The sequence below is a fragment of the Pseudopodoces humilis genome, chromosome 3, assembly GCF_049639895.1.
Source record: "Pseudopodoces humilis isolate 2021_Gansu_Grassland_sample_001 chromosome 3, ASM4963989v1, whole genome shotgun sequence".
Classification (NCBI taxonomy): Eukaryota; Metazoa; Chordata; class Aves; order Passeriformes; family Paridae; genus Pseudopodoces; species Pseudopodoces humilis.
Window position 1 is genome coordinate 18,297,750 of NC_142202.1, and position 11,917 is coordinate 18,309,666.

At 38.2% G+C, this 11,917-nt stretch overlaps 1 protein-coding gene across 4 annotated transcripts in view; it reads left to right on the forward strand.

The window, feature by feature from the left end:
• RAB3GAP2 (RAB3 GTPase activating non-catalytic protein subunit 2) overlaps positions 1-11,760 on the forward strand; it is a 42,404-nt gene extending 30,644 nt beyond the window's left edge. For all 4 annotated transcript variants that reach the window (XM_005523317.3, XM_014252943.2, XM_005523316.3 and 1 more), the window contains 13 exons: positions 213-373; positions 2,128-2,344; positions 2,712-2,885; positions 3,004-3,110; positions 4,098-4,164; positions 4,790-4,860; positions 6,188-6,223; positions 6,795-6,869; positions 7,107-7,325; positions 8,414-8,503; positions 8,588-8,806; positions 9,453-9,611; positions 9,892-11,760. In XM_005523317.3, coding sequence (XP_005523374.1) covers positions 213-373; positions 2,128-2,344; positions 2,712-2,885; positions 3,004-3,110; positions 4,098-4,164; positions 4,790-4,860; positions 6,188-6,223; positions 6,795-6,869; positions 7,107-7,325; positions 8,414-8,503; positions 8,588-8,806; positions 9,453-9,611; positions 9,892-10,038 — 1,742 coding nt within the window. In that variant the 3' untranslated portion in view covers positions 10,039-11,760. The remainder of the gene's footprint in view (positions 1-212; positions 374-2,127; positions 2,345-2,711; positions 2,886-3,003; positions 3,111-4,097; positions 4,165-4,789; positions 4,861-6,187; positions 6,224-6,794; positions 6,870-7,106; positions 7,326-8,413; positions 8,504-8,587; positions 8,807-9,452; positions 9,612-9,891) is intronic.
• The last annotated feature ends 157 nt before the right edge of the window (positions 11,761-11,917 follow it).

Below are 11,917 nucleotides of genomic sequence, written 5' to 3' on the forward strand. Positions count from 1 at the left end.
TTGCTACAAATGAATTTTGAGAACGAGTAATTCACATTCTGTTTTAAACTTGAGTTACAATCCGGAACCTATGTGCTAAATATCTGGAAAAGGATCACGTAGAGTAATCAGAAATTGCTCTTCATGGACAAGTTGTGTTCACAAGTGCTGGTTCCGGGGTTGCTCCTGCCCAGTGAGCCAAGCTGAGTTTCCCGCTCTCCCTTTGCCTCCAGTCGCTATAGACGAGTCGTGGGACACGCAGTCGGTGTCCCCCTGGTGGCAGCAGATGCGCACGGCCTGCGTTCAGTCCGAAAACAACGCGGCTGCCCTGCTGTCCGCTCACGTGGGACACTCTGTCACCGCGCAGATAATCGACAGCGTGACCGAGAAAAAGGTAACTCATCTCGCACCTCCCCTTCTAGTTACTGTGTCACTTACGTGCAACTGTCCTGGTAATAGTAACATCCTCAGCATTTATCATCATTCCAACCTGGGCACAAGCCTGACACCCTGCAACCCTGAAAATTTGCATTCAGATTTGAAGAATGTTATGCTGAGATGAATTAATGATACGGCAAGATTATTTACTAAATGTATTTAAGCATGGAAACTGTACATTGAGTTTCTCTCTCGATAGCAAATGATGTTGACAAACTTAATGCCTACATACCTTCCACATAAATTTGAGAAGTCCACTGAGCTTTGGACGGTAAACCTGTTTTAACATAGTTGCAATTTTTTTTTCTTAAGAATACCGTTGAATTTTTGTAATACCTATGTTACTATCCCTTCTTAACCTGATGGATGCTTGTTTTCTTGGCAATAAATACCTTTACCAAGTTATGATTAAGGCATACAGCATTGCAATTCAACATGGAAAACATTACTCCATTTCCAAATAGCAGCATGCAGATGTGTCTGAACAGATTAGATGGGATGTAGGAGATGCTCAGTCTTGTAAATAGAACCTGAACATGTTTTGGCTTGGAGGGCACTTTAAAGATGGTCTGAATTCAGCCCCTGCTGCCGTGAGCAGAGACACCTTCCGCTAGACCAGGTTCCTCAAGAACATCATTATCCTGGCCCTGATCATTTCCAGGGAAGGGGCTTCCACAACTTCTCTGGGCAGTCTGTGCCTACTGCCCTCACAGTAAAGAATTTCTTCCTAATAGCCAATCTAAACTTCCTTATTTGTCTTTAAAGCTATTCTCTCTTGTCCTATCCCTACCTGCCTTTGTAAAAAGTCCCTGTCCTGTAGACTCCTTTTAGGTTTGGGAAGGCTGCAGTAAGGGCACCCTGGAGCCTTTTCTCCTCCTGGCTGAGCAGTCTCAACTCTCTCAGCCTGTCTTTACGGGAGAGGTGCTCCAGCCCCCGTATCATGTCTGCCTTATAAATTTTAACTAGAGCACCGGGAAGTGCTTTATTGTTTTTGCACACTCACTTTAACTATTGCAATTCTGTTTATCAAAATTGTCAGTGTTGCAAAGTAGAGATGTTAATATGTTGCAACATATTATCCTTTACCTACATGCCCTCTTTGGCCCTTTTTCTTGTGTTCTGCTTTAAAAAAAAAGTAACATTTATTTCCTTCAAAATTTCGCTTCCATAAATTCATGTATCTTCCCCCTTCTTTTTTTCCCTACCAATCTGGAAAGATTGTTGGGCTTCCTGGAAGAGCATTTGCTGATAGACATGAGAATTATCAAAATATTGCACAGAACCGCCATGTGGTGTGATCCAGTTTTTCTGGGTACATATTTTTTAATATGATAGGAAATGGAAATGGAGGTGGGTTAATCATGTATTTGGGGAAGATGCGTATCATGGAGGATTTAAAATTAAATATTTTTAAGGGATTCTAACCCACTTTTCAGCTAAATATAGACTTAAAAATGGGACTGCAATATGATCCTTCAGGTCCTTTTAGTTCCTTTAGGCTTTTATTTAAGGATCTGTGTAATTTGTGAGCAGTGTGGGATATTAATTGATATTTGCATAATAGTTAATGAATACTTTGAAGTAAACTATTCTTTAAAATGCAGTAGCTCTTGGGATTCAGCTTTGAATTTTAATGCTATGCCTGTTTTATTAACAAAATTGTGGTACTTTAAAATGAACAGACCTAAAACAGTTCATATCTTCTGTTAGTTTTCCCAAATAATTGTAGGTTCAGACACAGAATCTTGGGAAGCACTTTCCCTTGATACTGAATACTGGAAACTTCTGCTGAAACAGTTAGAGGATTGCCTGATACTTCAAACGCTACTACACAGCAAAGTGGCCAAAAGAACCAAAAGAGTTTCATCACTCCAGACTGAGCCTTTGGGCAGACTGTCTGTTAAGAAATTGCTTGAAGCTGGAAAAGGTACATTTTTTTTTCCTTGGAGACATCGTTGATTTTCTTTTTAATAGACTTCTAAACCATCCTTACCTATTTAATAAGTAAGTACTGCGTAGCGTACTCTGCACTGGAAATTGTTTTGCTGGATACTATTCTTAATTTAAAAACCAATGCAAATCATATAGAACAGTGTTTTAAAATTGTTAAAAGCTAAAGACTGTGTTGTAAGCTTCTGATCAGTTGATTAGGAAGTTTTTTAATTGGTAGTTACCTGTATGTAATTAAAGGTAATAGTTAAGACCCCTGTATTGTCTTTTGTCCTTAGATTGTGAACCATAAATAATCTGCAATACATTGACTCTACCTCATACTTTTCTTTCCAACATCCTAGGAGGTATTGCTGACACTGTTGCAAAGTGGGTTTTTAGGCAAGGCTTCAGTCCAATTATACTGAATGTCGCCCAGTACAAAAACAATACAGACAGTACTGAAGAATCTGCAGAAATGCATAATAATCTCTTTCTTGAGGAACCAGAAGCAGCTGCAGGCTTGGAAAGAATCCTAGGTAAGAAAATAATGTGAATTTTTCAAATTATAAAAGTCTGCAGAGGTTGTTGTGGTGAAGTAGCAGAAATTTTAGTGGGAAGAAGTCTGTCTTCTGACTTCAGATTTTGTTTTTCTAGAGCTGCTGCAAGTAGCATATCAACAATTTCCATGTAGTCTTGAAGTGGATGTACTCCATGCACATTGCTCTTGGGAATGTGTAGTGCAATGGAATAAGGACCCAGAGGTAGGAAAATGTCTTTTGCATGGAATAGTGGCTAAGACCAACTCGACAGAAGCAGCTTCACAAGTTTCTGGTAGCTCATCAAAACATCAGTTAATAAACTGACTTTGAAAGCAGTTACTACGTGCAATTTTTCTGTGATAAGTGGCAAGTGGAAATTGAAGTGAGAAAATGAGAGTATATCCTGAAGCTGAATGGCACCTCACAAGGCCAGGACTACATTTCAAAGCTATTAGATTCTCAATACTGGGAGTGTGGAAACTGGGTTCAGTTTGAAAAAGGCTTTTTGCTGTTTGCACTGCAGATACAAAACAGTTTCAATACTCCAAAATAGAGGTGTATTTTTCTCTGTTCTAAATACACTTAAACAAATCACAGAATACTAAATTTTTTAGACTAGAAACCATTCCATTATGGGGGAAAAGAGGGATTTCTTGAATGTTCTCAGATTCCCTGGCCACTGCTGGGAGTCTTTCTATAAAAAAAAAAATTCTTTTTTTCCTCTCCTGTTTTTTAATTTCTCTAATGGAAAATGTTGTCCTAAGTTACAAGTTAAATTAGCACTCTTTAAAGCTGTGCCACATAACTTGATGTGGAATAGAAGGTTCCTCTGAGATTGTTAAAAACTCACTCCATCATAGCAAAATTAAGTAAAAACTACTTTTTCTGTCAGAAATGAATTTTTCATTTGAAAAATAACAGTAGTCAGTGGAGGTGCCTTTCAGCAAAGAAAGTGTTAGCAGTACTTATACTAAAAAAACTCCTGAAACTACAGTTGGTTTCATGATGACTGGAAAAAACTTTGCCATGCACATGTGTGTTTGTCAGATACTGGTAGAGAAGATTGCAACAGCAGAATAACTTAAGTTTTATAACTGTCAAAGTGGAAGCTTTAAGATAATCTACCTGGGCCCTTTAAGAATTAGTAATTTGCATTTGAAGTTTTGAATTATGTATTAACTTGTACTTTTTTTTTTTTTTTTCCATAAGGAAGCATGTTTTCTCAATAGGTCTATAGATCATCTAAGATGCATCATTAACTCTCACATTCAGCATGGTAAGTACAAAGATCTTAGTTAAAACTTTTTGTTGAAATTGTAAAACAGAATGGATGTTTGTTGACCAAAATAAATGAATGCTGTTCATAATAGTGATGGCCATTTTGTCTTAAAACCACCAAACCACCGCAAAACTTTCTGCTGACATCCACACTTCTCTTTTCCGTGGTGAAATTGAGTTTCCATCACAGCTGTGAAAATACGTTAGATAAAGTTGATGTGTTTAACTAACAGCATTTTAAAATAAAATTGCTCTGAAATTATTTTTTACTTGTATTTAAATATTAGAACATCAATTTCAGTTAACTACTTTTCATGCATTTCTTGATACTCTGTTTCAATGGAGGTGATGACCATTTTCTTTTTTGTTGACTATTTATGTATGTAAGTTGCTCTCTTGATGTGTGCTTAAAATGTTTAACCCAGTCTGCATAATAGAATATTTTCAACAAGTTATTAATTGCATTTATGTCTGTATTTGATCACCAGTGTAGTCTTCTGAGAAATCTAAACTCCAGATATAAAGCAGTGAAGGATAACTCACAATTTCTTCTTGTTTTGTTCACCATCTTGTAAGATCCCTTTTCTATTCACCTGGAGATTACAAGTCTGTGATTGTTCTAGGTATTGCTCTGATGATGTGGAATACATTCATAGTAAAAAGGCTTTCTTCTGCCACATATCTTATGGACAAGGTGAGTGCAGTGTCTTGAGGCTGCTTTTGTTACTAACTGAAAAGTGAAACCAGTATGTATAAACAATTTCATTTCAGTTTTTTGTTTTAAAAAGTATTTGGAATATCTTTGATTTAACAATGCAAATCACCACTGTTTATTTGGCTTATTATATAGCTAACTTTTGGAAGTTATGATGGAATGCATATTTCAAAATATCAGATCTGTTGGATGACTAACTAGAGGCAGCTGATCAATACTGGGTGATGTGTTCTGAAGACTTAAGTGCAGTTTTAGCTTGTAATTGCTAAATAAGAACTATTTATGGAGCAGTTTTAAACTATCTATGTGTGTGTATATAAAACTTTGTTAGAAAGCAATAACCATCTAATGTGCCTGTGCCTGTTTCCTGCTAAGTTATTACCAAGGATCTACCACAAGTCCAGATTTCATATACATGAACTCTTATTCTGCAAAATACAGAAGATTTTGTGGGTGTTGTTGAGCGCTTTTAACTATTGCTACTATTGTAAATTAGCTTTTGATTTAGTATTTAGCCTGTCTGCTTTGAATTTGAGCAGTCTTTTGTCCCTGCTAAGCTTCAGGGTTTTTTTGTGCTTATAACTGTGCAGTAGGGCTGTTTACTGGAAGACAGTTTAGGAAGAGTGCCCCTAGTAAGTGGACAGTGACTTAAAGAATAAAATTCCAACACAAAACCTACAAGAATTTGCTCTCCTGTCTTCTCTTCCTTCTCCTTTGCTCCTCTCATTTTCTGCCTTTGCTTTTTGTTTAGCTCTCTAAGAACTGGAGAATATCTTCTTCCCTGTTCCTTTCTGCAAATAGGCTCAGTTGTGTACACTGTAGTAGGTGTTGCTTCTGCAAAAACCCTTTTCCAGTTTTCCTGCATGAATTTATGCAAATCCTTCACCATAACTCTTCTACCGGAGTTAACACATGCAGGAGCAGAAAGATTTTATTTTAACTAACTGCTTTCTTCCTAATATCATGCTTGGTGTTACAGCTTTAGTTCTGCTTTCTAGAAATCACTGGGAATTTCTCAGCTGTCTCTGAGATTTGAATGAGGACCTTGGGGCCTTATTTCTAATCCTAAGCTTTAAGAAGGATGAACTAAATATGGGCATCAGTGATGTTTATTCCTCTACAATCTGTATCAAGTCTTTTTTTGAAAGCAAGATATGCAACGTGCTGCATCATGTAGCTGTAATTGAGCTATTTTCTCATTTTACATGGGAAAAATAGTAATAAAAGGTTAAAATGTGGGTAACAGATATCATAATGAAAATTATTTAGTTGTGATACATTTTACCTTTTTTTTTTGTAAAAACAGGTTGGAAAAGCTCCAAAGGACAGATTATGCAGACGGGCAAGTAATACTACTTTTGTCTGAGTGGGAAGAAATAATTAGAAATGCCTTAAATTTAATACTGGTTTGTGATTTATTTTTGAAAGTTTAAAAATAGAAATTGAAAATGTAGCCCTAGAGAAAATGTTGCAAATTTTAAGAAGTATAAACTATTTTTTATATGAAAAAGCAGATTAGAACAGTAGTATAACTTCAAATATTATAGGGTGTAGCTTTGAGACTATGAGATGACAAATTACTATTATTTTTCATACATAATGTCATTAGTTAAAACTTTTTTGGAAGACAGCTGATATGATCAGAAAATTAAATTTACTAGGTGGAATTACTTGATTCAGTCTTCATTGAAGATACAGTATTGTAAATGGCTACATTTACTTTATTCCAAATTTTCCTGTTAATTCTTTGTTGTAATTCAGTAAGTATTTGTTTACATTTAAATATAACATGTTAAGAAACTGAGCTGAACTGTATATTTTATGTCAACAACTGTCTTCTAAAACATAAAGAGCTAATAAAACCCTGTTTCAATTCCAGCTGAAACAATTTAAATCTTACTGTTTGTTACCAGGATGTAGGAATGAGTGACACAGCAATGACAGCTTTTCTTGGCTGCTGTTCAGAACTTCTGCAAACTTTGCTAGAGGTATATTTTTATTTTTCCCATTGAAAATAAGGAACTGATGGGTTAAAATCTATTTCTGAAGATTGTGGTTATACTAATTTCTGTACTGTTCAGTTCAGACAAATGTTAATGATATTCTAAACAACATGAAGTTTTCTTTTTCATTTCACTGCAGAGCACTTGTGGCTGAAGGCTTTGCAGAGTAGGCCAGTGCAGGAGGTATTTAGTGTGTGACTGCTCTCGTATGTTGCTTGGCAGGCAGACGTGAGCAGTGATGAGATGCAGGCCCCTGTGCTGGACACTGAGGACGCCTGGGTGTCAGTGGAAGGCCCGGTGTCCATCGTGGAGCTGGCCCTGGAGCAGAAGCGCATCCACTACCCACTGGTGGAGCACCAGTTTGTGCTCTGCACCGTCCTCTACGCCATCATGAGGCTCTCCCTCAAGGGTGTGAAGCCACTGTCACTCTTTGACAGCAAGGTATAGCTTTGGAAGCAGATACTGAAATATCACCTTAATTAATACTCCCTCTTGGCATCTGAGAGATTTGCTGGCTTTCACACTTTAAATCGTTCCTGCATGATTTTATGAAAGCCTATTGTCCATTCTGGTGCATTAACGAAACTTTCACTAAAATTCAGGCAGAGACTCAAACTTGGTGAGCTTCCTTATGAATAAAAGATTAGTAGTGACCTCAGTTGCATGAAGATCAGCTCTTTAATTATTAGCTGGCATGGAAATACTGCATGGTCAGAACACTGGATGACACGTTTTTCTAGTCACGTTGAGAAGTGCCAGACCATAAGTATTTAAAGGTCAGAAATGTTGTTAGTGTCACTGTTGTATCCATTATTGCTGATGATTATTCCAGAATTGTCAGCATCTCAAAAAGAATAAACAATTTGTTATTTAACCTATATAAGCCACTTTAAAAAGTCATTGCATTTAAAATGCAGTATAATACAATCAGCGATTGATCCTGATACCAGAAATTGAGCTTTCTTCCTCCTATCATAACCACACTTCAATTCTAAGAGAATTTAAACACAAACTACTGGTATAGACTGTGGTTTAATTCCTGCTGTGGAGAAAATAATTTTGTGCTGTAACACTGTTCAGATTTTTTCTAAATTATTTACTGGAATGTTATAAATGCAGAATACTACTTTTCTTTTGATGTAGGCTCTTGTCTGCAAGCTCTCATCAAGCATTTGATTTTAGCATTTTACCAGATGTCAAATTCCATTGGTTTTTCTGTTACCAGAAAGCATTATACTGCCTTTTGACATTTAAGAGTGCATATGATGTCTTGAGTAAAATCAGATCCTATTCCTGTGTCTCCATTATTTTACGTACACACTATTACTATTTCTTTTAGATACATATTATTACTATTAGCCACTCTTTTTTTGCTTCATTTACTCAAGGTCCCAATTTGCTCTGTGAGCAGAATAGAAGATGCACTACAAAATAAGTTTAAGAAATAAGTGGGCTGCTTAGTATTGGATCAGAGTGGATTTATTGTATTGCCCTGTTTCCTGAGGCCTGTCCTTGGTTCTCAATTTTAGGGCAAAAATGCATTTTTCAAGGACCTTACATCAATTCAGCTGCTGCCTAGTGGGGATATGGATCCAAACGTGTTATCCGTACGACAGCAGGTAGGCAGGAGTTTTGTACTGAAAGTTCTTAAACGTCTGAAGTTACAGATAATCCTGAGGTAACCTGTCATTTTTGCTTCAAAGTTCTTGCTCAAAGTTGTGAGTGCAGCGGTTCAAATACTGTGTTCATCACAGAAGGACAGAGAAATCTTGGAAGAAGAATATTTTCCTTTTGAAAAGGGGAAGAATTGGCCAACTTTGGCTGCAGACCTGGCGCAATATCTTCAGATCTCTGAGGATCTGGTCAGAAGGCATTATGTCTGTGAACTGTACAGTTATGGGATGGATCATCTTGGTGAAGAGGTAAGAACAGCTTTTAACGTTTTTTAGTCTGTACAATACTGTCATGTATTCTGCTAAAATTACTTGCCACTTAAGATGCCTGGAAGGGTTAGGCAAGATTTATCAAGCTCAAAAATTCCCCAGGTGAAAAAGTCAGAGATTATGAAAGAACCTTTTCAGGACTGACAATTATCTTTATTTTTCCATTTTCCCAGTAAGAATCTGTGTATTGCAACTAGTGGCAATGTGTCAGGGAATTACACTACTGGTATAACTAGCATGGCCTTTTAAATTTTATTATATTTGATTATTTCAGGAATTGGCTTTTCTTGCCTGTAATGTCTTTAAGGAAAGAAAAAAAAAAAAAAAACAGGACAAAAGAACCCCTTCCCTTCCTTGAGGGGGATTATGTTGCTGGACTGTAAGACAGATTTTGTGCTCCTGCTAATCACTGTCAAGTACAGAGTAATTCCCTGCCTTGTGCTTCTCTGAAGCTCCCAATACACTGCTTCGTTACAGTAAATAAGTAACACAAGAAACAGTCTCAAAGCCTATTTGTCCTTGTAGCGTTGAGAACTTTTTTTTGTTACAGCTGCTCAGGCTTCCAGCTAAGCGAGCTGTGTCACATTGAAACTGTTTCTAGTCCCTTGGGTTTCTCTGCTTTCAGGCATTCCTGCAGGTGGCTGACAAAGAAGTGTTGGCATCCCAGCTGCTCATGCTGGCTGGACAGAGGCTGGCCTTCACTCTGCTCCACGGACAGATCAAGGATGGCATGGAACTCCTCACCAGACTTCCTCCAACACTGAGCACTTGGCTCAAAGCTATGGTAAGTTAAGCTCCAGTTTGGAAAACAGTTTGATTTCCTGAGTCTTCTGTTCACCAAGGCAGAGACTACATCTGAATGGCCCTTTCTTACTCCTGGAAGTAAGATTCCTTCCCCCTCCCCCCATTTTTCCTCATGGTAGTTTTGTTTCACGGAGGGAAAAGCAGTTCCATGGGTCAATGCATCAGCCTGATTGTGTTCATAAACATTAGCAATCTGTCTTACAAAGGTTCTGGAGGGCTTAGCTGTGAAATGACTGAGATGCTGAGTTTGTTTCACGCAGGACCCCCGGGAAGTCCAGAACGTGGAAGTGCCAATTGCAACAACAGCCCGGCTGGTGAGCAAGGTGATTGAGCACCTGCCTGAGAACCACGGGCAGTACAGCCTGGCCCTCAACCTCATTGAGGCTGTCGAGGCCATCCCGGCCTGAGCACTTGCAGAGCAGTGCAGGCTCTCACACAGAGCCTGAACTTAATGAGAAGAAAATTCCACGGGGCTCTGGTTAAGAAACAGAAAGAACAGTGCTCCCCATCCCAGAATTTCAGAAGGTAATTTTAAATTGGAGTATATTTTAAATTCTGCAGTAGTAAGAATATGTTTAGTTTCTAGTACACTTGTCAGTATCTGAACTTTGTTATTTATTTCTGACTTGAGTGCTTTATGCAGTTGTTTAAGTTGGGTATATTTGACAGCAGTTTTAGTCTCTCAACACAATGACATCTTGTGAAATTCTGTATTTCATGCTGGCAGTAACTGCTGCACTTTCAATGTTCCATGTACGATTTGTTTTCCAAAAGCAACTTTAGAATTAGACCCAAGAGGAACTTCAGTCTCTGAAGTTACCATGTAAATCCAATACTGCTTTTTCTGAAGCTCAAGCTGGTGTTGGGCTCACGCCTTGTAACTGCATCATGTGACAATGACAACTGCACTCAATGTAGGATGAAATGTGCTGGGGTCTTATGCAATGGGAGAATAGCCTGGGAAGGAGAACCCAACTCTCCAGACATGAGTTATGGACTTTTAGTCCAGCTTCCCCGTGCTGTCTCTGAGGTGCTGGACTTCAGCTACAACTGGATTTACATCCCTCTCCATTATTACTAAGCTCTGCTGCGTAGAGTAAAGGAATCTAAGCAGGTCAAGGAATGTCTTACTGTAAGATTGTTCCTCCATCTTATCACTGTAGGAGATGTAGTATGCTATGAATCTCTGCACATGTTAACTTGTAGTCAAAAATGCTTAAAAAGTTTATCCAACTCTCTAAAGATCAATAGTACTGAGTACTTTAGCCTTAAAACTCCCACTTTATTGATGGTACCTACAGGGAATCCTATAGCAAGTATCTTCACTATTGGAATGGTGTTGAACATGGTTAACTGGCATTGGTGACTCCTGTTCATTACTTGTCTGAAGGAAGCCAGGAGAGAAAAATTAAAGTGGTGTACACTTTATCTTTGTCACCTGAAATTACCAGCTCTATCCTGTAACCTGCTCCTCCTGCATTTTATGTAAGAAACATCTGTAACATTCTGCCTTGCTGGAGACAGAATTTAGAATTGAATCTTTCTGAAGTATGTGCTGCTGTCATTGAAGGGTTTGACTTCCCCCCCCAAAAAGGTTATGCAGGTGGCTTGCTCCACACAGCCTCCATCTGTTCTGCAGCCCCAGTTCCTGATCACTGCACTCCAAGGCAGGTGATGAAGGATTCTTGCTTTGATATTCAATGTTTGACTTCCTACAGATGGAGCAAAGAATAGTCAGAATTCGTAAAACACCCTGGTCTGTGTTCTATTGTACTTCTCTACTGACGCCCATAACTGAGGTTAAAACAGCTGTAAAGGAGAAATGGATCATACAGGTGCCATGACCAGCTTGCCTGACAGCACCTCACACTTCTGCAGAAATGAGTGAGCTTGAAATTTGGTCATCATGGAACCTGAGGAAAGCTGAGTGTTCCTTAGCTGCATTACTTTCCTCTATCCTGATACAGCTGTGTAAAGGAATTTACTGTAACTGAGTATCATGTCAGAGCTGACACACTACACCAATCAAATCTGTAATGTATTGTAAGTAATACTCTGTATATAGTGCTATTTTGTGTTTAATTTGCTGTGGATCTGTGTAAATTGATTAAATAAAATTTGAGGTTTCATTGTGTCTTTTCCTTCCTTTTAGGGAATGGTGGTCATCATTTTCTCTTCTGTTTTGTAGAGAGGATTGGTTCTCTGGGGTTATGCTGAACTACCAGCTGCGGGTATAAAAACTAACCAAGGGCTGTTTCACCGATGATTTTCTCTTATACGGAAGTG